The sequence below is a fragment of the Bombus fervidus genome, chromosome 12 (assembly GCF_041682495.2).
Source record: "Bombus fervidus isolate BK054 chromosome 12, iyBomFerv1, whole genome shotgun sequence".
NCBI classification, from domain to species: domain Eukaryota; kingdom Metazoa; phylum Arthropoda; class Insecta; order Hymenoptera; family Apidae; genus Bombus; species Bombus fervidus.
In genome coordinates this window covers 5,880,450-5,907,177 of record NC_091528.1, presented here as the reverse complement: position 1 = coordinate 5,907,177, position 26,728 = coordinate 5,880,450, and the positions used below count along the sequence as shown (strand labels likewise).

Here is a 26,728-nt window from a genome sequence, read left to right as displayed (position 1 = left end):
ATTTTAAAGTATTTCTAAAAGCGTACGACTGTAGCAGTTTCGTTTTAAGAACATATATACAACGTTCCAAGGCGATGTCACGAATTTCCGCCAGCGACACTTAGCGATCACGCTACAAGTTTTACGCCTCCTTTTTATACGGAATCGTACGAACCTCATTTAGCGTAAAAACACGAACTTGATTTATCTCCATCTATTTTCCGAGTACAATTACTTGCCAAATTGTCGTCCTTCTCTATAGTCGATGTTTTCATGTAATTTCTATATTCCGGTTCTCTAGAAATGTTTATTTCTCGAACGTGTTAAAATTAGCGCAATTGTTATACTTTCTCGGTGTTCTTAACGGTCCATTTATTCTTAAGTCGATAATAATATCGTTTTATTGAAAGCTTATGTTAGGTTGATGAATCGTTGTGGTCTCGAATAAGATCTTCTATCGTACACGGTTCCTTTAAAATATCGAGTTTAATCGACAAAAGTAATTTTCTTTTCTTATTCTTCCATGTACTTTGATTATTCTAGATTTATACAAATTTTCAGTTCCAGACTTATAAATTTGGCAGCCTTTCTTTTTTCATTTTTAAACGGACGATCCTTTGGTTTGTCGGTTTCTGTTAGAAGAACGTACGTATTGAAAAATCGTCTACATGAAATTCTCGTTATACCAAGATGTGTCCAATAATTTTCATGTCACTTTTTCTAAATTGAAAGCTTCGTAAAAGAATCGCAGGAATTATTCACGATAGCCGATATCACGAGGTCACAATATCTTTGTTATAAATCAGCCTGACATTCGATATAAATAATTTGTAGCGCAAGTTGCTTCCTTTTCGACCCAGATATGTCTACCGTCATTTTAAAGGAATTTTTCCACCACTATGCGATACATCCCTTGAGATGGATGGCAATTTTATGAAAACTACCTAACAACAATATAAAAATTTAATCGATACTTTCAATCTACGCTTCAAACGGAGGAAAACTAACATACTATACTTTAAACAAGCATAAAGTGATAGACAGTTCAATGACTGACATAGACTTGTTAAATTCAACTTTTTTAGAAATAATATTTTATACGGTATTAATATTAGCGCGTAATAATATTTTATACGTCAATTTAATATCCAATTTAATATCCACGTCAAAGGAACTCATAACATGTACAAGCGGGTACGAGGTGATTCCTTATGAAAAAATAAGAACAAAATGTGTAACAAAATGTTTTCACTTAGTTTACGAGAAAATCGAGTTTGAAAATTTATCGTGTATACTCGAACGTGGTTAATTTCGGACTAGACAGGGCTAAATAATCAACAGCAGGTCGTTCTACGTGTGAAAATAAGTGGAAAATGCGTAGTAATATTTGTTCTCAAGAACAAATTCGCTTCGTTTGCGAAAAAATAAATTTTCATATTTATCTTATCTAACTACCAGATCGATTCTTAACTAAACATATTCGAACCCTATTTTCTTGAAAATGAAGCCTTAAAGAGAAAAATTTTATTTTATATTTTTTACTTACTTTCGCCTCTACGATAACGTCTTATCGATCGCTTACTCATATCCAGTCGGTAGTTAACCATGTTCAAGTATATTCGATAAATTTGCACGCTCGATTTTCTCCAGAACTAAACCTTAAATGAACACATTTTATACTTTTACCATATTTTCTTCTTATTTTTTCATCAAGAAATCACCGTGTGCCTGCTTCTACGTGTTATTCGGTCGCACCCTGTATAATCAGACAATTTCAAATTTTCATCGAAACTATATTTTTATGTAACCTTTTCAGGATATTTTCACGACGCTGGTGGACGCACAATGGCGTTGGACTCTGTTGGTGTTCTCCATGAACTTCCTACTGTCATGGCTCGGTTTCGCCCTGATATGGTGGCTGATAGCGTACAGCCACGGCGACCTCGACCTAGAAAATCAGAACAATCCAAACATAACGTTCACCCCGTGCATCAGGGAGATTCGTGGATTCACCAGCTCCTTCCTATTTTCCATCGAGACGCAACACACGATCGGGTGATTACCAATTATCTTCTATTATCATCAAGCGTAATTTATATTGGATCAGCGACTCGAACGAATTTCACAGGCTATTAACAACACGGCCGATTTGAAAGAACTATACCCTCCCTCCCCTGATTAATTAGTTGAGTTAACCGGACGTGCGATAACGTCGGGGCTCACTGCGATCGTCGGTGATTTTTTTTTAGAAATCTAGCGAACGAGAGGAAATTAGGCAACACGTCGAACTCATGGAAGCTATTCTTGTTATTTAAAATCGTACAGACGAGGTATTCGTAACTTTCATTCGAGGTACAACAGCGGAGTTACCTTGCATGCATTGCGATTGGCAAGATTGGAGAACTCTGACCTAGAGTAACCCAGCAAACTAGTGAAATTAATTTGAGATTAATTGCCTCAGTACCTAATCTTAGGTCGCGTACAGATTGTAGCACCACTTTACGTCATCTAGAGATTGTAGATCATAGATGTAGATAATCAAGAGAACTTGAGCCGCACTTTGCAATCGACTAAACGATAAGATAAACGAATTTTTCTACGGGTTAAGTGCAACTTGTCAATTCACGTGGATCACTCGGAAGTTTCGAATTCGTTCATTGGATACCTAAAAGTGGTGATTTTCTTTTTGTAGCTACTCGAGACAATCGCCTGAAAATCCTGGGACCAGTCGCACCTCTGACCTGAAGTCGTAGGTCGTAGCACTAAATAAATCCTTGAAACCATACAATTTTCAAGGTCTCAAGATTCTCACAATCTCGTACTCTGCAAATTCCCGCGATCGCGTGGTCTTAGGAACTGCAAAAATTCAGGAAACTACAAACTTTTTCGAGTTCTTACGGTCCGGAAATGTTAAAATTCTCCGAGGGAAGCTTTAGATTCCCCTCGTAAGTTGGTCGAAAATCGAAAATCTCAAAAATCTCGAAAATTCAAACCTACAGTTCCCTAACGTCCCAAAATCTTCGTCAGTCTAAAATGATTCCACGATCTCTACATAACTTTGAAGTTCTACCAAAGTTCAACCTCCGATTGCCTCATGGCCGATCTACAGATTCTATGCTACTGGGTTCCCTAAGCTTCGGTTTAATTAATTCGGCTCCACAAGATCTTCTACGATTCCGTTTTTCACTTTCTCCCTGTGTCTCAATACGGAGCCACTCTAACAACGACAAATATCGTAGGTACGGGTCGAAACACCCAACAGACGAGTGTCCAGAGGCAGTATTCGTGATATGCATCCAGTCAATGACAGGTGTGATCCTGCAGGCCTTCATGGTCGGCATAGTTTTCGCGAAACTGTCCCGACCAAAGAAGAGAACGCAGACGTTGCTGTTTTCAAGGAACGCTGTGATCTGTCAGAGGGACGGACAACCCTGTTTGATGTTCCGTGTCGGTGACATGAGGAAGAGTCACATCATCGAGGCTCACGTCAGAGCCCAGATGATCAAAAGGAAGGTAAGTTTCTATTTCCTTCGGGTTGAACGTGCAAAACGACGACGTTACGTAACGCCTGAAGAATCCCGAAGAGAAACTTTGTTTTTGTCATTCACGCGCTTAAATTCTTTTCTGTAAAGTTGTCTCGATTCGATCGAAGAAACTTCGTCCCGCGCCAATTTCTACGAGATTCTTCTTTATTGCTTTCATCCGGGATCAATAGTATAATGATTTGATGGCGTCAACTATACTTTCAGGTTACCAGAGAAGGAGAACTGCTGCCGTTCTTCCAAACAGAATTGAAAGTGGGCGGCGATGGCGAGGAGGACAAGATATTCTTTATTTGGCCAACGACGATCGTTCACAAGATCGACGAAAAGTCGCCTCTTTATCATATATCAGCCAGCGATATGCTCAGGGAACGATTCGAGATTATCGTCATGTTGGAAGGTAATTTAATACGCAGGTCCCATGAAAGTCGAAAATACGAAGCAAAAGCTTTTCGTTCGATCGCGTGAAACAAACCACTTTCGGATTAAATACGAGTAAATTATCGGTGATAGATTATCTCACGTGCGAGAATTAGTTGAAAATCTAAAACAAAAGACATCTTCGTTCGAACTTTTTCGAAAATTCGTCGAAACAATCTTTCGTTTTTATTAAGTAATTATTATTACTTGATAAACTTTTACGGACTAATTTTCAATCGATCGACATCTATTTTCTCGACAAAGAGAAGCTTCGTATGATTTATGCTCCCACGTCGAATCAGTCTGCGTGATGAGTAATTGAAACATCAGTTGCATAACACACTCGATGAATCAGGAAGACAAATTTCTATAATTTCGCATTGATTTCAGCTATCGTTGGACCGAATTCCAGGAAAGCTTATGTATTTAATGAATCAAGAAGACAAGCAAAGTTTCTAAAATTCCTCGTCAATTCCAGGTGTCATCGAATCAACTGGCATGACGACTCAAGCCAGAAGCTCGTACCTGCCGTCTGAAATTTTATGGGGACACAGATTTGAACACATAATCACGTTCAAAAAGGAGACTGGGGAATACGAAGTGAACTATTCCTTGTTCAACAATACCTACGAGGTTGACACGCCATTATGTTCAGCGGCTGATTTGGACAAACTTAGGACGATGCAACGATCGAAAGGAGGTACGAGCAAAGAAAAAATTCTAACGAGCATGAATTCCCAACTTTATTAAAATTCTTTAAAGAATCATCGTGATAATATCGGACTGCGGATTTTTATGCATTAATCCGGGAAGACGAGTTAACTCGTCGTTTGAATCGTAAATCTCTTAGACGTACCAAGTGCTTCGTTTAGAAATTCATTTCGGTTTGAAAATCGCATTTGCTTTGTCCTTATTCGTCTTTAATTTCGTAATCGAATGTTTCTAGTTTAAAAGACCAGACTGACAGGTCGAAAATGCAAAAATCCATTGAACTCGCATAATACGCGAGGATACGCGTGAGATATGCAAAGCGTAGTATACGTTATAATATTTAGCAGGCGGAACAAGTTCACAAGTTACAAGTTACAAGTAATTCATAAATATACGAATTTGCATAAATATCCACAGTCATCTGATAATAATCGATGGAGAACTATTTTATCGACCACTGTACGCTGTCGGTGAAATGTGATTGACCTCGATTAACATGAATCAAGCTTATTGAATCTGTACTGTCACAGGCGATACTGTCCGCGATATGAGACGCATTCCGCGACGCAAACTATCTTTTAGCCGCCGTATACGTTGTAGCTTTTACCTCGAGTCGAAAATCTGGCACTCCACCTTCCGACCACTGCCAATATGTCCGAACCTTGGACCAAGAAAAGAATCAAACTGTAATTGCACTGTACGTGTGCTCGAGCCTATTAATTACCGATTAATTCCATAATTAAAACCATTGTTAAATAGTAAATCGTTCGGATGGAACATATTTTTTTAAAAGGGAAATTACTAAATTGTTAACGCTAAAATTATCAAGAGAGTTAAGACCATCGATTCTCAAAAGATTTTCGTAGAAATTTTGTACATTTAGGACGATGCAATTTTGGGAATTTAAATGGTTTTTTCTTTATAAAATACACACAATAGCGGTTAAGAATTGTAGATCATTTTCTAGCTCATCTTCTCACTTGTAGTTGGATAGAACGCTTCTGTTAATTTTATTATTAATTTGAAACGAATGTAGTCATTTCCTTCGTATCAATACATTTCTAAGCTGGCTTTTCTTCGAATTCTTGGCTTCTACTAATAACTTCAAGCTTACAGTATATGAGGATAGACTCCGTGACTGTTCCATATTGCATCACATTTAGAAAGAAATGGTAATATTAGAGAAGAAATTTCCTGGCAAAAAACCCATGAAACACTTTCAGAAACCATGAAACAGGCCTACGAAAACACCCATAAACCTATAGTTTCGGTTCTAGTCTTTTAATATTAACTACGTTTACATTGGTAATTATAATGCCTCGTAACTTGACATAACTTATTAGAACCTATTACTATTCTAGTTATAATGACTTTATTCTCTTTGATATCTACAAAATTCATACAAATTTTATAGGACAATTTAACCGTTTGACCAGAAGATACACTACGTATAAACAAATATCTGTTGGATTTTATTTGATAGCAAAACAAAACTTGACGTGTTTCGTGCATTCGTTCGATACGGCAAATCTAAACGAAGAATAGTTAAAAAGGACTAAATGGAAAGAAAGAGAAATGTCGAAGGCGAAAGTCTTCGCCGTTTGCCGAGTGTTCGAGCGTCAACCAAAAAAGAACTACATAAGAACTTGCTACCTATAAACGGGACTATATAGCCTGTGGTATATTTGACAATCTTATCTTAACTCTCTCATTTATATAGTTTCGTTTGATATGCCTATCTTACAGATATTCAAATTATCTCACTACCGGTTTAGTAAACATATCTGTCACCTGCTGCTACTGCTTAGTCTCTACGTATCAGTACATCAATCTCACGAACGTCGCTCAATAAAATGAAAGCGAGCATCGATATATTTTGTCCGTTTATGACATTCCGGATTGCTAGCGAACTTCGTTGAATCATCGATCATGACTCATTCACTCGCTCGTTGGTTCATTCATCGATCTTGATTTTCCACGTATATAGGAATTTTGTCGCAATTGAAAACAAACTCTCACGTCATTTGGCTGTACCAATACTACCTCTTCATCTTTCAAGCATCCTCATCCTCCGCATTGACATTGTATTTTAGCGGAAACCAACCGGATTTGTGACTTCTTTCAGGTCTCTGCGGTTGACTCTGACTTCACGCAACTCTTATTAAAAACAACGTCGTAATTCACGTGAATTTTACGCTTTACATCCCACGGTCGATAGTTTGTCGACTTCTCCCCGTAGCCACCAAATACCATTTTCTTGCTTTTCGGTTTCAATTTCTTCGTTTCTACTTTCGGGACGTTTTGTCCATCCGAACACGCGCGCGTGTTCAATTTCCGGCTGGAGACCGGTGATCAATTTTTCGTACGCCATCATGCCCTGAGTACTTGTTTCCAAAGGGTTCTGTTTAGAACATACGCAGCTGTCTTGACAGCTTTGGCCTGCAACGTACTTGACACAGCCTTGGTAATCAACATCGATCTAGCGCTCTCCACCAGGGTACCTATTTCACGCTCCGTCTGTCCATTTTATTGCAGAACACATGGTGCTGATGTTTCGTGAGTGATTCCCCATTTTCCAGAAAATCGTGAAACTTGCCTCGCGTATATTCCGTCCCATTAGCTTTTTGTAAAGCTTTTATTTTATCACGAGCTTGCCTAAACGCAATAGTCTCGTATTCTTGAAATGTTTCAAAAGCTTCTGCTTCGTGACGTATAAAACAGACAGTCCGAATACTAGTACTGTCGTCTTTCAACAGGACAAAATATCTTGAACCCACATTCACGAAATTCTTTCTTGTTTACTTGGAATATTCATCTTTCATTTTTGCTCGCTCGTCTCTACTGTACAGGCTTCAAAAAAAAAAAATCATTTTAACGCTTGGTTTTTAGACTTTGCATCGCACCGGTCTCTTCGGTTTCTTTCATCGTTTTAACATCAACGCGACCCAGCCTTTCATTCTTATCATCTTAGCAGGTTCCCGCGAGACACGTTACGTCCTATCGGCCTCTCCTTATCGAAAAACACACGTCGGAACAGCGGAGCATAGCGTGTTTCCTGCGCGGATAGAGCGTCTTCGCTATTTCGAACTTCACGGCGATCACTGTAAACGTGAAACGAAAAATCCTCGTCCGTCAACGCTTTCACTAAAACAAATTCCTCTTCAACTGCGCAGACAAGACTACTTCTTTCAGCGGTTGATCTATCAGTTTATCGTTCGTTAAAGCTCCAGCATCTGTCTTACCGACACTTCAGAGACTTTGAGTAATGTATCACTAGCTATCTGGGGAAAACATGCCATTTTCGGTGGCTCAGGTTCACGGAAACGTTCGTGATTATAAGTCATACGCATACTCGCCAATCATACAGAATCATCAGCGTCCGTTGTTTCCGAGAAAAATGCACTGACGTCGCACACGTATGCCGTTTAGGACGCATTATCCGTTTTTCTATTTTTGTACTCTCCGTCAAGGATTCGCTTTTTGCACTTGTCGTACCGATGGCACGTCTCGTGACTGTAATTGCAACTACTTTTTCTCTTTTAAGTGGTTCGACCCTCCTCGAGTTCTCCACTTCTTTCTCTTATTTCCGGGTTTCACTCGGTGATTTCCAACACGCGGTGCAAGCGACGAAATGGCCTCTTCTTCAACTTCCGACAATCGTCCGTGCGAATGAATTCCGCAATTAATTTCCTTGTGCTGTTCTCTTCTTCCCTGCTAAACTCCCACGCTATAGAGAAGTTTGAGGAATTTCGAGGACAAAGAATGCTCAGCAATGATTTCACATCATCGCGACGTCGCAAAGCTGCTCATTCGTATCGTACAGTTTCTCGCGGATCGTTTCAAATTTTTCTATCTGCGTCGCAAACGAGCTTCTCGTCATTGTTTCGCGTGTTCGCTCGTGTCGCCATAACAACGCGTGTACTTTCTTGGAAATCCACCTCTCGCGTCGTACAGTTTATCAAATCTACGTGTAACGATTTAACTGATTTACTCTGAACGCTTCTAAAGAATCACTGGCGTCTCTTCCACTCTCTCTTTTTCTTTCTTCTTTTAAATTTACAGTTTTACCGAATTATACCGAATTATTTAAATTTACAGTTTTTCTCGTCAACGCACTCCGTCAACTCACGCGATTCAACAACGACACGTCATATCTCCGTAGAGCGAACTTCTTGCCGTTTAGTTTGCTTCAACGTTTCCTCATCTGTCGTTACAGTCAAGGAAAACGTTCGTTCGATTCTACCGATACAAAAGCGAGCAAATTGGAAAAAAGACAAAGTTGGCGCACTACGCTCGAGCAAATACGATAACGCGGTAGCGCGCTGGCTGCACGAACTCTTGGCTTTTATTCGAAGGGAAAACGCTTTTCGAATAAGACAAAAATCGATGCACGTTGTAATTGTATTTCGTAAATTCGCTGGGCACGATGAATCTGAATAACGGCCAACGAACAACTAACTAGAAAGAATAGAAAACTTTGAACGCGAAAGCTGACCATTTGCCGAGCGTTTCTACCAAAAAAAGTAAGAAAGAAGAAAAGAGGAAGAAAATTACAGAAAAACTTGCTATCCACAAACGGGACTATATAGCCTGTGAAATACTCGAAATTTTTATCTTAAAAGAGTATTTACTACAAACTTGCGAATGTTTTTCTCGCGAAGGTGGTCGTTAAATAAACTGGCTTCAGCGAGACTCGACTGACTCTCGATGAACCAAACATTCCTGCTACGCCGTATGTAAAATGGAATTCTTTTTCTGAAATTAATTTTGAATTTCTATGCATCATTAGGTATTTCAGAACGTGCGAGCAACAGCGGATTCGCTCATTATCGCGATGCGTCGAGCAGTTCTTTGACCACCGGATCCGGTTCCAGCTTAGCGTCGTCAACAGGCGGATTGCACATGAACGTGCCGATGACGCTCACTCCGATTCCAGTTATGATCACCGGCCCTGACGGTTCTCTTAGACGCGAGAGCATGCAAAGCGCGCAAACTGACTTGAAGCAGTCCATATTTTACACGCACAACGAGGTACTAAACATGTAGCTACTATTTTTCTTTTTATTAAATCGTTGTACACGAACGTCGTCTCTTTAATCCTGCTGCGGTTCTCCACTTCAAGTACACGTTTAAGATCTTCGAGATAAAAGTGATTCTTACGTGTGAAATCCGCTTCTCTGATTTTATTTTCTAACTATACTTGGAGAATCAAGGAAACGCAGTAATATAATATATCGTTATGTCGAAAAAACCAGTACATTCTATCGAAGTTATTTATTTACGACAAGCTATAGGTAATAGTGGCTTTTGTAAACTTTTTGCACTTTTCTGTTTTAAAATCGTGTGTAGAATCTGGCCCTTTTTTTTCTTTGATAAACTGTAACACATTTTCAGACCACAGTGAAATCTGTTTTTCCGTGTAATATAATTTTCTATTAACGCGTTAAATTAAATTGATAAATTAAATTAAATCCTTCAATCTTCTACGGATATGGAATATAAGCGCTCAATGTTGATACGTCCAGCGTATTCGAAAGAAACTATTATCGGCCAATCGTTATAATTTTGGATAAGAATAAAACTATGACAGAGTTATTTTGTATTTCCAAGTATCTCACTTTGATGATTGATCTGCGTCGTTAAAGCGTGTCTTAATATTTCTGTTATAAGTAACTATTTTTATTTCTAAAATGTCACTTGGGACATTTGTCAACAGGGACACTAAGATTCTAATATATTCTCAAGGTTATATTCGAGAAAATCTTGCTCAATATTTTTAAGAAATAGTGGAGTTCTGAAAGAACAAGTGAGGACAAAAGCGAACCGAAGATTGCAGCAGGATTAAATAAAGCTTCAACTGTATGCAGTTTCTTCAAAATATTGTTACGAGGGTTAGATTTCATCTAAATCCAAGGAAGATACAAGTAGCTTAATTTCTCGACATGTACATACGTACAGTCTATGGTACTTGAAAATGATTTAACAATAAAATTATTAGAAAAATTTTATTGTATAGATATACTGGATACCTATAATAAATAGACTGCGGATTTTCATACAAATTCACGTTACTTGGAATATAATTAAGAAGGCAGAACATTGGTAGTATCATAAAAAGTATCATAAAAATCACTATACTTTAAACATTTTATATATTTCCTCGTATCGATTTCACGCTTTCACGTTTCCTATAAATACAAAAAAATCTGCAGTCTGATAATAGTTATGATATACTAATAGAAATGCAAATATTTTCATTCTGTGTCTAGTTCCTGGACGGTGATCCGCACGTTTTAAATCATTATTCCCACGAGGAATTAAGAAACCAGGAGGATTATGATCGTGTATTGGAAGACATAAACGCGACCTTAAGGAAAAATCGGGCACCGAGTAAGGAAGACAGAAGAATACACAGAGAACCGTCCAAGTGTACCTTAGACTCTAGGAAGAGCGAGTCGAGAGACACGATAAAGAGATCCAGTTCTAGGACGACGATGGATCAAGTTCCAGTTATCAGCTCCCTATCGAAATCACCATCGCGACAGCATTTAGATCCCAGGTATCCAAATCTGTCTCTTCTTTCCATGTTTCTCCAGAGACAATAACGTTACGAGTTACAACTTTTGCGTCAACGTTTCAGAACCTACGACATTGACGCAAAATATGACAGCGGATTTTTATGCAAATTTATATTTTACAAAATAATATTAGGAGGATAGAACCGAAACGTAGTCTTCTTCTTAGATAGAAAATAGCTTCGACTACCAGGTATACATAGAAATCTCTACGCTTTGGATATTTTTATATATTTTCTCATAAAACGTTGCATCCTGTGCGATTTTTCTATTTTAAAATTTCAATTCAATTTCGCTTTGAGATTTTCTTAGAAATGCATAAAAATCCGCGATCTGCTGGCAACGCGGTCATCTCGAGAGAAACCAAAAGCGTGGCACAACGATAAATCATCGGGAATTCTTAGAAATCTTACAATCTGGCCTTCCATTTCCTCCTATTCGAATGTTCAATGAAAATCCAAAGACCGCGTTTAATTACAGAAACGATGCTAATCTGTGTTTCATTCATTCAGACATACCAAGTTCGCGGAATCCTCGGAAGCGTATCGCGAACCTTCGCCTCATCCTCTCACCTCCTCGAGGTCCAGCCTGGGAGAGAATCACAAGGGCCCGCAGAAAAAGACCAGCTTCATCTTAGGCGACGTCGAACAACACGTGATAGATATGGAGCCTATGAAGGAGTTTCCCGCTCGGAACTCGTTGGAGGGCGATTCATCCAAAACGAATCATCTTCCTAGGCACGCTGTTTTCTATCAGGAACAAGTGTAGGTGAGCAAACGTGGGCCATCGTTAACCACTTAACGCACGTATTTAACGTGATATGTGTATCCGAAGATAGATTGGCTTTTACTGAATCAATTGTTTTTGGCATCGATGTGGATTGAAAAACTATAGTATCTTATAAATAAAGATATCCATATTGATTCTAGTTTGAGCGATTATTTTATGCACTCAAACTATAGTATCTTATATATTTAATTTATACGATAATTTATATGAATTATTAAAGATGTCCATATATGTCATAAAGAAACATGTTATGTATATAATTGCATTTTCGCTTGTTTTCCACTATATTGTAATAAATTTCGATTAATAAATAAAGGAACAATCTGTGCGTTAAGGGGTTAAGGAGTCAAGTAGAAGACTTATGAGAAGACTTATTTTAGTCTAGAGGATTTCTTTTCTAGAAGAACCGCACGAGGTTTGATATTAGCTTCCTCGTATATATTGATAAAGAATTTTCTTCAAACGAATATAGCCGAATTATACAGACTCTCGTACGTTTCGCTTATTTGAATCGAAAAAACCAAGAACTTTCAAATATTATAAATGTGATTAGAATATGAACTAAACTGCGAAAAAAATATTTAAAAAAGAAGAATTTAAAAAAAGAAAACAGTGACATTCTGAAATTACAGAATCAGGTTTTGTCGACTTCTTTCGTGTCTCACGGCACGAAAGATAAGAAATAATCGTTCGACGATGGTTGCTGGAACTGAAAATATCGTTTCGAATTGTTGCGCGCCGTCTTTCTTGAATCTGCACGACAGAATTAATTTCACGAATTCGAAAAAATGCTTTTGCAGGTGTAATTTCAAGAGCCTACATCTTCGTAAAACAGGCGAAAATAGATGGTTTTCTTGAAAATTTGAAATTAGAGTACCCCCTTGAACGACCTGAAACGAGATTGCATTAAATCATCAACGACCCCCCTCGTTCGTTAACCATTCCATGCACACACGTAACATTTACGTCAGCAGGCCCAGGGGGAAGCAAAAAGAGCAGAAAATCTCGGACATCTTCTAATTGACTGGATTTCCGTTCCGCTATCGATGAACCACGGGACCAAAACGAGCTAAAAGCTTTAGATTTCTAGAGGCTAAATTGCCTCGGAGGAGGATCAATTACTCGCCGGGCGATTTGCAACGATCGTGCCCTCTTAAAACAACTTGCCTTCGCCGTACAACTGGGCCTCTAAATTGTTCTAACTGGGACATAAAGACGTCATGCCGCGTAGTTTTCATACATACGCGCCGTTTAAGTTCGACTAACTGGCCAGCATCCTGCACAATTCCAACGATCGAAGTAGTACGAACTCCGTATTTCGCTTTCTCTTTTTCGCTTCTTTACGCTTATCGTTTCTCTTGTTCCGTCGCCTTCGCTCTCCATTTTAACCGGTCATCCTCATCGACGCGAATTAAGCTATCGATGGGTCGCATCACGAGGACACGAACGACTCGTGGACAAGCGACGACAGACCTGAGTTGGTTGGCTCATTTTCATCGAACGGTAAAAGCGTTAATACGTAAGAGATTGGGAAATCCGAGCGACGAGTTAACTCGTCTTCCTCGATTCGGTTAGAACGAATACGAAATTCAGACGCAAAGCTGTAGAAGGCTTCTTATTCTTCTTCTTCTTCGGTATCGCCTGCCGAAATCTGCTGTTTAAAAGAATATTCGGAAGTTTACGTTACGATATCACGCAGAAGGGAAGAAATCGCGAGGCTGCTCGTCGACTTGTTTTGGAATGCAAAGCATCCGATTCATTCGGACGCACGGTGCTGTTCTCTCGATGAGAATCGCGGGATTAAATTGAATGAAAGGGACAATTTCTTTTACCTTATCGCCATTAAGATCGTTCTACCGTGTCACTTAACTGACGATTTCCGGGCTCGTTTAACCTTATCTCTCTGGTACACGTTCGCATCAACGAGTCGCGCACTGATCGTAATTCGCCAGAAACTTTGTTCCCCGTAACAACATACGGTATAGTAATAAGGCTATAATAAGAATCGAATTACCAAATTTTTCAACTTTGGGCAATGATTGTAGTAACCAGAAGTGCCGAGACTCGGTGTATGAAATAATACGAAAAGTGATGTACACGTGAAATTTACAATCGTTTGAAAAGATGATTCCAATTTTGCTTTCATTGAGTTTGGAAATTTAAAAGACAGGAAAAGTGAGTTGTCGTGTTTCGCATTTGTGATATTTAATTGCGTGATATGATGGATATTTTGTTGAAAGGAAAGATACAATTTAGAAGATCATTGTGAAAATTAGAGATTATTCTTTCGCTTTTTTTTCTGGAGAAAAAGAACGAATTTGTACGAGCCCTTTGATCATTCGGAAGGATATCGTACGAAGTAAGCCAGTGGAATTTAACCGCGATCACTGAATGATTTTTTAAAGGCCAGACACTGTCTGACCTTTTTACGGAGACTGTCGTTCCTATTGTTCGCTGTGAAATTTAATCGACATTTACTGATCGTATCTCTGAATCAGCTGACACCGACTTCGTTATCTGTTTCGCATAAAACGAATCTGTAGAAAAGCTGTAGAAAAACTAATTTCAAACTTTCGCCTCCTGTACACGCGTAACACGTCTATCGAAATAATAAAATAGGAAACCCTGTGGTACAAGTGTCCAACAAAGACAAACTACAACTATAGCTTAAGTTTCACTTGTTCGATAAGGATCATCAAACCTAAATTACGTATGTAAACTATTTCGGCATTTCGAATCTCACACAGCTTTCACTTAACAATCGCTCAAATTCTGCGTCCCTAAATTTGTATGGTTTCCCTGGGCGTTCTTAATTGAAAACACCCAAATTACCATTTCAAAATCTCTCGTTTTCTTGGCTTCAGCATCATTTTTCTTTAATTGAAAATCAATAAGAGTAGGATATCTAATAAGTCTTCTCAAGAATTAAGTTACAAAGAAACGACTGTTTTATTTGTTAATTCTATTACTGCAATTTAATGCAATTATTAAATTACAATTTAAACAATAAATTGTAACTATTTCTTGCGCATTCGAAACTCGTCGAAAACAGCTAACTGGTTAAAATTCAACGCGATGACGCCGAATTAATCGAGGCACGTCTAATAAAATACAAAGCATTAGCAACAGCCAGATTGTCGCGTGCAAGAAGCTGTTCAGCTACATTTCCACGACGCTTGGAACGAAGGTAATTCGTAGCGAGGTGTACGAGGAGGCATTTCCACGTTATGATGCAACACGCGATGGCCTGAAGGGCAGTTGGATGAGCAGAGGATTAAGTGGATCCAGAGAGCCACGTAGGTTAGACGACACGACACGACAGGATGAGTTTAGTGGCGGGAAGTGCCCTCGTTATCACGCCAGTCAATTGTTTAATCTCGGCCTAACCTCTTCCCTCCTCGCCTCTACTTCTTATGCCAAGTTTCCACACATACGTGCCATGACACCACGCGAAACACGCTAAACCAGCTATCAAGTTCCTCGAGCACGTAGCTTCGTGCAAGTACATCGCCATGTGTCCTTGTTCTCCAGACACATTTCACCTGCCTCGCAAGCTCGCGATGCTTCCAAGCTATGTACTCTTCTGTGTCTCGAGGCAACTGAGATCGAAAGTGGACGAGTCACGTTGCTCGAATAAAACGACTACTTATCTTCGTATACTTTATACTGAAAATACGTTGCTTTCCACACGCTCGCTCTTCGCACATTCTTCGATCGTGAAATGTTCATTTTTGTTTCGTTCAAGCAGAGTAGGAAATTCGGGAAACGACAGTTTCGAAACACCCTTGCACAAAAATCTAGAAATCGAAAATCACGAACGAGTCACGCTGTTTAGATGAAATCTTTATATGTTTTGCTTCGAATATATTTCCTGATATTCTATTTTCTAGTTTCGATAGGTTTTCCTATGAAATCGTAATTTCCTATAGGTAGTAGAATATGAAATTCCGGAAATGGAAAACTTTCGAATAGTATGCCTTCTTTGTGTCTTGAATAAATGAGAGATCGAAAGTAGATGAGTCACGTTGCCTACGCAAAATAATAATTCGCCTTTGTATCTTCCGCTTTGAATATATTTTATATCGCAGATCTGTCTCATAGTCACCCTACCCTGAAATTTTTATTTGGCCTGATTTCTTTTAACCAGTTAGCTATCGCGACCTGCTTGAAAAGTGTGTACCTAAAATGTGTCGCATTGTTCGCACTACACACACTTCTTTCGTAATAATTATTTACATCTTTCTATTTGTTCGTTTTATGTCGTCCTGGCGTGCAAATATTCAAAACAGCTTAAAATTTATGAATATATTTTGGTTTTCACCAACATTGCAATTCCAACAGCAAATCGTAAATACTTTTTACGCATGACGAGCATACTCGTCGAAGACAGCTAACTGGTTGAAATAATTATTCACGTATTGAAACACTGTCCAGGTAGAACAGAGGTCTGTAATCTCACACGAATGCAAAGATGTTTCCAACAATTTCCACGTCGCTATCTTCGAATTCAAACACACGTAAAGAAAAGAAACGCATCTTTTATCTTAATTTTACGTGACAATAACTAACACAAGTTTGATACTTTCATAACATTTCATAACTTTTTTAATATTCAATATACGTGTATGAATGATAATCGACCATAGCAATATTCCACTTTACGTATTTGATCGACGGATATCCCGCTCAGCTTACATTTCACAGAAAAGATACCAACCGAATAATTAACCACTCGAAGATAACTTAACTTAAACTTAGTAATTAGTTGCTTGAAGATAATACGACTTTAAACCACATGACAGATGGAAGATCGTGATCGGTGTTAATTGAAGGAAGAGCTAGCTCGATTGCAATTGGAGGTGTGAATAGAAACATGCAAATTGGTGTTCGCAACCTAGTGCAAACGCATAATCGGTATATCAGACCGAGGACAGTCCCAGAGAAGGATGTCGCAATTCGCGTTGCAAGGTAATACGCTTCGCCGTTTCTCTATTCTCGTGCTTCGTGCTGTCATTCTAGACGCTGCTCATTGTCGCCCAGACAATGCCTGTTTTGAATAAGAAACTGAGAGATTCGCGATAACGCGATTGCAAAACGTGACAATAGCAATTACACCTGGTAAACCTCGGTTATTGTGGTCATTGACGCCACGGCTACTTTCTAGATCATGGAACAAGTTTAATTAAAAGATCTAATTCGGAATTTTTAGTGCTGTAAAATTACGTGTAGATTTCTTCGTGTCTGTGAGCCCTCTTGCGTGATAATTTTCTGTTAATAATATTTCTTATTGCATTTATTTATTTATGATGTTAGGAAATAGACAAGTTGCAGATCGTAAACTCATCTTTCGTAATTTTACGATTTCGTAATTTGCAAAATCATTAAAATTGTATTGTCGTTAAAATTATCGAAGAAACTCTATCGATACTGATCATTTCTAACTCGTGATAAAATTCTATCGATAATATTAAATTCAATCGTGCAGGAGGGATCTGCTTGCAGATTTTATTTCAGAAGAACAGAGGAGTACGTACGTAACGGAAAAGTAATTGACGGATTCGCGGTATTTATCGTAAAGAAAATTCTTTAATGCAACCGAAGGGTACATTTTTCGAATTTAATTTTAAACGACAAAAGAACTAAATAAGGTTAGTTAAAATAAAATTTACAGTTTTTAAAATTTACAATTACACGATTCGTAGTTCAAAAACTGAAGAATGCATCGCGAATTCGGTCGTAAATTTTCGCGAACAAGAGGTCAAAGAACCAAAGCGGAGGAGTATCACGAGACGTTTTAGTATCACGAGACGTTTTAGTATCACGACGCAACAATAAAAGGCGAGGATGAGTGTCACAAAGTGAGAAATGATAACCTCGACGAGCCACGACGAAGACACGGATACTTTCTCGCGATAAAATCATTGTCAATGTTCGAGGGCGAGAAAAAGAATGATTACTTGAAAAAGAGTTTTATTACGTGCTCGTTTGCCTCATTTTCGCAGCAATCGTGACTAAGATAGCCGTACTCGAAGGTCGTCACACTTTTATAACCGACTCAGCTCGTGCATTTTGATAGCAACGCGCGTACTGCACGCTTTTTCTCATGGAATTTACGAGAAAAGTTACGAATCTTCCATGAAAACATACATACGTAGGAATGAATGACATTACGGTTATCATTAATTACCGGCTCTCACGTGGATTTCATTTAATAGTGAATCAGCTGTCCAGGAAATTCGTTACGACGTGAATCATGCACGGAGGCGAGTATGCAAATGATTCAAATTTCTCAAATTTTTGCAAATTACTTCAAACGTATTCTGTGTATATCCCGACTTGATTTATTCCTTTCTCTCTTAATTAATGAAATTCCGACTCCTTGATTTTCAATTTTACAAATTATTTCAAACATCTTCGATACGATTTATTTGACAAATGCTGAAAATTCTGAATATTCTTAAATACGGACGACGATATTTCTCGTTCATCGACTATACAATATCATACCCTTGCATCTCTACGCATTTAATTACAAATTTCAACGAGTATACGTTCGATTTAAAGCAAAGAACCTGAAACGATCGGTTGCACAAAAATGCGCTGTTGCAAGTATAGAAATCTTCCATGAAAAATTAGAAAGAGTCGTTCAAGTCCATAAACAACGTTACGAATCCGTGGTAACTGGTAACAGACTGGTAACTTCCACGTGTACGATAATTCTAACATTGATGAAAGTTTAAAATATCAATGACCTTGGTTGCATAGAATCGAGTATCTGTTATGGTAGAAAATTGATGGCCCATAGAAGGAAGATTTGGACGGATCAGGCCAGATGATGATGGTTGCTTGTCGAAGTACTGATGGCACTCATCGAAACGTCACGGTCGTGCCCTCCGGCCTCGTTGACGTAATTGGTTATTATCACGGCGAAGTGTGTCCCCCATTAGAGGATACCAGTGTACACACTGGCCCATGTTAGTGCACATTAGCGTGTACGGTGTGCACACAAGCCGATGCACCGTGAACGCACGTGCTCTGCTCGCGAAACGATCTCGCGATCAACGAAAAATTATCTAACGAGCAGCGTTATGCGAATGAAATAATAGATTGGAAGCATTGTTGAAAACCAGCCTACACGATCGAATTTTAGTGGGCCAATCATCATTGCAAATTGTTGATTCACTGAACGATATTGTCTCGTTGCTTTATTTAACCCACTGAGAATCAACGTTCCGTTGACACATCTTGTCCGAAATCTTTTCTTCGATAGATCTGCCTCGTTGAATTATGTTTTCGTACATCGCCGCTATAAATATGGTAATTTAAAAAATTCCTTTTTTTTTTTCTTTATACCTGCTTAGTAGGTTCTACGATTTCCTGAACTTGAGAGAAGATCAATTGCGGGGAAGTATTTATGTAGAAGTTTCCGATAGATCATCGGCTTCGTCCTTAATTGCTTGAATTCGAATAGGTTGGTTGATTTAAACGAGACCTAAGAAAACAATTTCAAGCGAAAGAGAAGACGTCTAACAGTTGTGACGACTTTCTATACCTTGAGCAACAGAGTAATCGAGAACTGCTCGATTAGTATAGCCAAAAAACCCAATGCCAAAATCAACATTCATGGTTCGCGTGTTTAAATCTCATCAAATATGCGTAGCATCTCCGATATACTGCTTCTATGAATTCTCATAAATTCTTCAAGGCTTATGAATCAAGTCTGACTAATGAATCGATAACTCTGCTTCGGCCATTGGTGACGTTGATCGAGCGCAGATTTTGTGGAATTTAGATTAACTTAACGCTATTTTTGTTGGAAACTTCCGATCGAATTTCAATGGGACAATAACAATTGTAAATTGACGATTCGATCAACCATATTGTGAGAATTCTTTCGAGTAATTGTTGTTGCTTTATTTCAGAAATTACGGTACTTTATCTCCGAATGATTCAATGATAAACTAACGAATAAGCATAAACTGATTTATACGCGAGTCATGAAAACGGTAGGTTTCTGAGAAAAGACGAAATAAGAAATTTGAATAATTTTTCATTAATAGATAAGAGAAAGATTTAGATCGATGGACGAGGGAAATTAGTGATCTAAATGTTATTCCTACTAATATTTAATAAACTAATATTTCAACCCCTTTGCACGATTCAACTATAATATTATTAGCGAATGAGAAACTTTGGAAGTCGTTGAAACTTACTTACGATTATTTTGCTAGTAAGAGAAAGAAAATTTTCCAAACGGATTTACAAGTTACAAGCTGCATAATTATGCTATTCCACGTAGAGTTATACAATTATACAGAATTCTGTAACCTAGAACATATTATTTACCACACACACACGATTCACTAACATTACAGTAAATTACCGTGCAAGAGAGCTGCGATACTCGATTAACGTGGAAATTAAACAAAAATTACTTCATTTGCCAAACGATAGACGATAAACCTTCCAATATTCGCAATACGAAATAACCCTAATTTATGAAAGAAAAAACCGCAACAAGCAGAAAGGAAGATAAAGGCTCGCTACACAAGAAGACGAGACAACGCCATAGGTCGTCAGGCAAGACGTCGTTGCGAATGTGTACGTGACTCAATGCTGATCGACGATCCTCGATCTCGTTGAGAAGTAGGAGGAAAAGGCTAGGTAAGAGAGAAAATGGAAGGGATAAAGGCGGACGAGGAAGGTGCGTTGACGTCACTGGGCAAGCTCGCTGCTCGGTACGCTCGTTGGCAACGCGATCGCAGTTTCACCAGGTTTCAACGTCGACCTCGCCGCACTCCGGTCTTTTCGATCGTCGAGCAGAAAAATCTCGACGATCCGTGCGCGAAAAGTCGCCGCGAAACCGTTCGGGTATCGCGAAACGGCGCGTCGTTGCAGTGGCGGGAAATTCATAATTCAAAAAGTGACGCAGTCGATCGAACGACATCTGTGAAGCGGCGAAGATCACGTGGCCAACCGTGTCGATGACTCGAACTTGAATTTCAACGCTGTAAGTGGAAATTTCGCGTGTGTTTTCTCCCTTTTCGATTTAAATTTCGTGAAGTAATCGATAAAGCCCGGCGACAAAACCGCAGGTCGAGGCAAGCGGAATAAGACGAAAATCGGATGGATTTTTGTGGCTGCTGTTGGCATCACTGGTTCGTTTGAAAGGTAAACGTCGATGACGTGAGGGAATGCGTTAATTGATCGGCACGACGATCGTTTCGTTCACGTGATCTACGGCGGAAAGACAACGAAACGGCCGGTCAGATGATCGATAATTAATGGCCGGCAGTACGCGAATTTTCCGACATCCGATCGCGTGTCAACCTCCTTCCTACTCGACACGAGATCAAACCTGCTGTCGTGCACGATGCCGGTGGTCACGAAAGCTTCGATCATCTAAAACATGATGAGTTTTTTCCAAGAAATCTTTTCCATTGTGCAATTTCTACGTAGTTTCGTAATTATTTCGAATCTTGATCTTGTTCCTCAAGTCAGCCGTTTTCCGTTCATCTTAACAATAATGTTTATCATTCGAAGCCGAATAGACAGAGCGCGTTGTATTAGTTTCGAAGCTGCTACTCGACAGCTGTTTCTACGAGTTTGTCGATTTTGAATGTTTCACAAGTCTGATTCGTTTGTATGAAGAAATTTGCGACACCGCGTTACTGTGACAGGAGATAACAGAGATTTCCTCAAGGTTGTTTAATTTTGGTACACGTTGACGCAAAAAGTAGAACAGCCTCCTTTCTATTTTATTCGAGATATCATCGATAAACATCGCCGGCTTCTTTATTCTCCGTAGTTCGAATGACAATGAACGTAACTGTATATAACGCAGGTGAATGAGTGGTTTCTTCAATAGGATACATGTTGCTACGTTGACATTTGTATTCAGTTTCAATGGGAATCAACGTGTAACAAAAGTGTCAATAAAATCGGTCGATAAAAAAGTCGTTTGGACTTCTCCTATGAGAAAAAAGGACAACGGCCAAGGCGCTTTTATCGTTTTCTCTTTCGAATTAATTAGCCGAGTGATTGAATAATTTAAATTTAAAAATCTTTAGATTCATTCTTAAATACTCCAGAATTGAAAAACTTCGATTCCAAACTTGACATACATTTAATTAACAATTTATTGTACTAACGGTTTTCAAGTTCTCGAACAGAAAATTCCACGCTTTTTATTAATTGCTTTTACGATACACGTGGAATCAGATATATCATATATGGTATATATAGTAAATGATATTTATGATATAGATATATTTAGCATACACGTATAGTGCAATCAAATATACTAACACATAAGGTATATTAATAAGAATATTTCTCAAGATGTCAATTTCTTCTTCTTCGCTTCTTCGTCAATTATATAGAAACTAAGCTGGATCTTTTACCTTTTACTTCAGCTCAAAATATATTCCTTGTTCCTTCGAATTCAAGAATACAATATCAAGACTACCAATTTGTCCCAAACAAGAAACTACTAATACGAGCAAATTTAATCAAGTTGACATCGTAAGCTCTACGCAAATTCATAAATACAAATTTTCGGTATCGCACGAAACATTGGTGTAAACTTAACGTTTACAATTTTACTTCTATTTTACGATACTTCTGTTTTACGATAGCGCTAGAAGCTATTTCTGGGTTGGAACGTAACAAGAGATTTTGTACGTGCAAGTAAAAAAAATAAATTTAATTAAAGAGAAGAAATTCAGAGTTCGAGAATAGAACGCAGAAAATAATCCACAAAGGGAAAGAATTTATAGAAAATTCATAGAAAATTCATACGCTAAATTCAGACATCTCGTGCGTTAGATGCTAATAAAACAAAACGTTAATAATATAATTCATTATTCTTGCCCGCTAAAGAAATAATTTGTCATTATTTCGCGCTCACACGCATCGTTCACCGTTAGAACTCGTAAATTCTGCTGGAAGCACACGTTTGCCACGACGGAAATTTGAACGTCTGTTAAACAGCAAATTTCTGCAATGACAAGCCCAGTGTGTAACACGATTACCCAATTATTCGGTAAGACGGATACGGATCATCTGTTGGCGCAGATCTGCCGATCGTGCGAATTCAACCGCAAGAATCGCATCGTAACGACCGACCAAACCTAATCATCGCGGTTCGAATGCTTACATGCGCAAGTTTCTGCACTCTCCCTACCGGAAACGTCCCTCTTCTGCTCCCGTGGCGACGATCACGCACGCGATTAAACCCCACCGCAATTATTTAACCCTCGCCACCAACAGATTCGTGATATTTGTCGATAAATACCCTTTTTTTTTCTTTCTTTTTTTTTTTTTTGTTTTGCTTTTCGTTGTCGAACTGGAAGGATCGACGCGATCATTAAAAACAGGTAAAACGACAGATTCTTCGATGGGATGGTTCAGTTGTTCGTTAACAAACGACTCGAGACTGGTTTGGATGACTTTTAAATTGCACGTTTCACGAACGAGCCTTTTCACGAAGGATATTGTTAACGTTGCAGAAGGTGGGAGAAGTTGATCGTTATAAGAAATTCAAATTCAATGATGGCAATTCAATAATCGAAGGCTAATGTACATCTGCTAGAACTTGAATCGAGTGGCCGGAGGATTTTCAATGACAGTTTTACCATTTTTTAAAAGGTCAATTCGATCGCTTGGTAGAAGCAATCTCTTTTCAAAGTTTACCTTGGAATTTCTAATTATCAGATTGTTAGCAGGTATAATGAAACTGTCAAAGATAGAAAAATTGGAATTTGTCAATACAAACTGTCCCGATACACAGTTCGTGTTCATCTGCTCGAAAAGTATGTGTGTTACTTCTATAAATTTGTTACGGCCGCAAAGAACAACCTCAAAATATTATATTTATAACATTGTCGCTCCTCTTTATTTTAGAATAGACGTCACTCCGGAACAGCCCAATTAATCATTCAATCTTTTCTTTCGAAAAACTACAAGTGTCATCGAAAGAGCCTCGTTAACGAGATACCCTGTTATCTATTTCGGGAAGGAATTTTAACAAGATTGCCTCTTAGAATTCTTCCTATCGACCCATCTTTTTCGACTTCTATTAAATCAACTGTTCCGTTGACGTTTCATCGAAAAGATTATGTTAAGAAAATTGAGAAACTGGCACGTACGATCGTCATACTGTATTACATTCAACGAATCTTTTTAATCTTTTCAATCTCATCAATCGGTCAATTTCGGTTTCTTACTCGAACTAGAAACGATATTCCTCTCAAACTTAGCGTTCAAATATTTGGCAAAGATTCGTGACTCCTCCGATCCTGTTAAATGTAACGCAGAATATACCTCCATTGTCAGAAACAGTAAGAAATTTTCAGACAACCAGATATTAAAAGAGAAAAGAAATTTGTGACTTTCGGTATTGTTATCCTATCGCGTATCGCGTATTCCGTGAAAAATAGGATTCTGAAGTGACACGGTTGGAAGGTGAGGCGAAAAATGTGAACGCAGCGAGTTTTTGCGTTTCGCATCCGGCGAAATTCAATTCGCGAATAATCAACGCGTTTCGTACACGTGCCACGCGTGTTCACGCGTATGTGCCACCGTGTCAGCATTATCCCCGCCATAAGAGGTAAACGCCATGGCATCCGTTGGCACAATCTCGTGCAATAGCCGGGAATCTGAAACAGTTGCGAGTGCGACGCGCTTACGTGCGCTGCTCCAGCTGCAAAACGCGGGGAAACGTTCGCTCTTTGAATGAAAGCAGTCTTAATCTTAGTGAGAATCTTTATATATATATATACTTTGTATCTTTTCCTATTTTTATTATCCCGAAAGAAAATTCGCGAGATTAATCGTTAATCTCGACGAGAGTCGACTATGTCGGTTTTATCTGGAAATTCGCTTACGTTGACTTTGAAATATTTTCTTTTTCTGTTATTACTTTAGAAGATACTTTTAAGTCGAAGAATTAAAATTCGAGATCGATTTGGTAAAGTTTCGCGTAGACTCTACCGACTCTTGTCCCTTGCAAAGATGTGTTTCTATCGTCGATGAATATATCGTAAATATAACGTATCCCGAAGGAATGAAGTATTACAGAGTATTTGAAAACTCAGAGAGAAAATTCTCGAAGGTATATACAAAGTACGGTCGTTTCTTGCCCCTTTTTCATTAAATAAATTCTACGATATCTGTATCAAAATTTCGAGTAAACTTCGTACAAAATATTTTTTAAAAGGCAACGAGAAATTCGACTATAGAACGCATCGATTCAGAGAAACCATCGAACGAATGGAAGAAAACGACGAGCGAGAGGTAAACAAGAAAATTACGTCCGTAATTAATCGCGTAAACTGGTTTCGTGTTTTTAAAAAAACACAATCTAACGACCCGTTTTTTCTTTTTCTTCGTCTCAAATATAACAGTTCAAACTTTCGCTGTTCCCGCGTGGTGTAACGGTTCCGTTTTCGCTCGTACGTTTTATCATCAGCTCGTAAAAAGTACTCACCGTTTTTTCTTACTTTTACGGTTTAAGCCATTTACGAGCTGACAAGCGCGCGATAATAACGCATTGGCCAGGGAAATTCAGTGAATCACGAACCAGGGAGAATATAATTTATGTCATCGTGCCAGATAAGCGGTATTTATGCAGTATTTACAATTTTTCACCGTTTGTTTGCCGCGACATTTTTCGTCCCTGTCGAGATACATACGTATTTTGTCACAGCGCGTTGATAATATTATTTTCTGCGCGATAAAGCTACGATCGTTCGGTTCGATAACACAAAAAAAGAAAAACATATAATCGTGACGGTTTAAAAAACGCGTCGACGAGGAGGAAACAGTTCCCAACGAAACGATTCTTCGTTAATCGCCCGCGAAAATTCAGTTCCGTGCTGTTACGTGTTTCTCTTTATTATGATTCAGAGATTACGACGCAGCTTAATCGGCAAAATCTGCAAAATAATAATTATGTAATGGCTCATCGATGGTCTAATCTGGCCAACCTCGTCCTTCCCACCACTCTTTCATACTCGTTTTCCGTCATTATCTTGTTTTTTCTTTCTCTCTCTCTCTCTCTCTCTCTCTCCCTAGTCTAAAACAATCGCAAGAATCGCGGGAATCTCGACTTCTTGTCGCTTTCCTGCACACATTCTTCGCACAGTTTTCCACATTCCTCGACAATAAAGAACAAAATGGAAAACTTGACCTTGTTAATGCACATGGTGGAAGATATTTTTATATTGTGAAATCAGAGGATTTTCTTATAAATGTATCTGTAATTATATCGCAGGAGAACTATAACCAATTAAGTCACCAAGTTGTCGACTTTATAACGAAACTTTTTATAGGACAAGTTAATTTTCATTCGTAAGTAAGTGAAAATATTATCATCGTGTTTGAGTCTGGTTTAGAGGTTTTGCCACGAGTGGTTTTCATTCTGAATTTCTTCGATCGCTGGAAGCACGAAACGAATTTTTTTGACGAATTGACTTTCACTTTACCAAGACAGAAATACGATTATGCGTACTTGTCCATTTTGAATATGTTTCTTTATTTACAATCTTGTCTAGTATACACGTAAATACGTGGTGCATAGTTACGTGGAATTAAAGCGACACAAAGAAAATGAGTAAGTACATGTATCAGGTTTCTTGCTCGATAATACTAAACGTCAAATTAATTAATATGATGAAAGATACTTGCACGTATTTTTAGAAATTTTCGAAA

At 38.5% G+C, this 26,728-nt stretch overlaps 1 protein-coding gene across 7 annotated transcripts in view; it reads left to right on the top strand.

The window, feature by feature from the left end:
* The window catches only part of LOC139993127 (ATP-sensitive inward rectifier potassium channel 12), a 60,351-nt gene that overhangs the window by 15,676 nt on the left and 17,947 nt on the right, over positions 1 to 26,728 (top strand). For 5 of the 7 annotated variants that reach the window (XM_072014589.1, XM_072014585.1, XM_072014586.1 and 2 more), the window contains 7 exons: positions 1,796 to 2,034; positions 3,219 to 3,492; positions 3,729 to 3,921; positions 4,420 to 4,641; positions 9,442 to 9,683; positions 10,922 to 11,211; positions 11,740 to 12,376. In XM_072014589.1, the coding sequence (XP_071870690.1) occupies positions 1,796 to 2,034; positions 3,219 to 3,492; positions 3,729 to 3,921; positions 4,420 to 4,641; positions 9,442 to 9,683; positions 10,922 to 11,211; positions 11,740 to 11,995 (1,716 nt within the window). In that variant the 3' untranslated portion in view covers positions 11,996 to 12,376. Of the gene's footprint in view, positions 1 to 1,795; positions 2,035 to 3,218; positions 3,493 to 3,728; positions 3,922 to 4,419; positions 4,642 to 9,441; positions 9,684 to 10,921; positions 11,212 to 11,739; positions 12,377 to 26,728 lie in introns of those variants that run through there. The other 2 variants (XM_072014583.1, XM_072014582.1) reach the window with 1 other exon arrangement.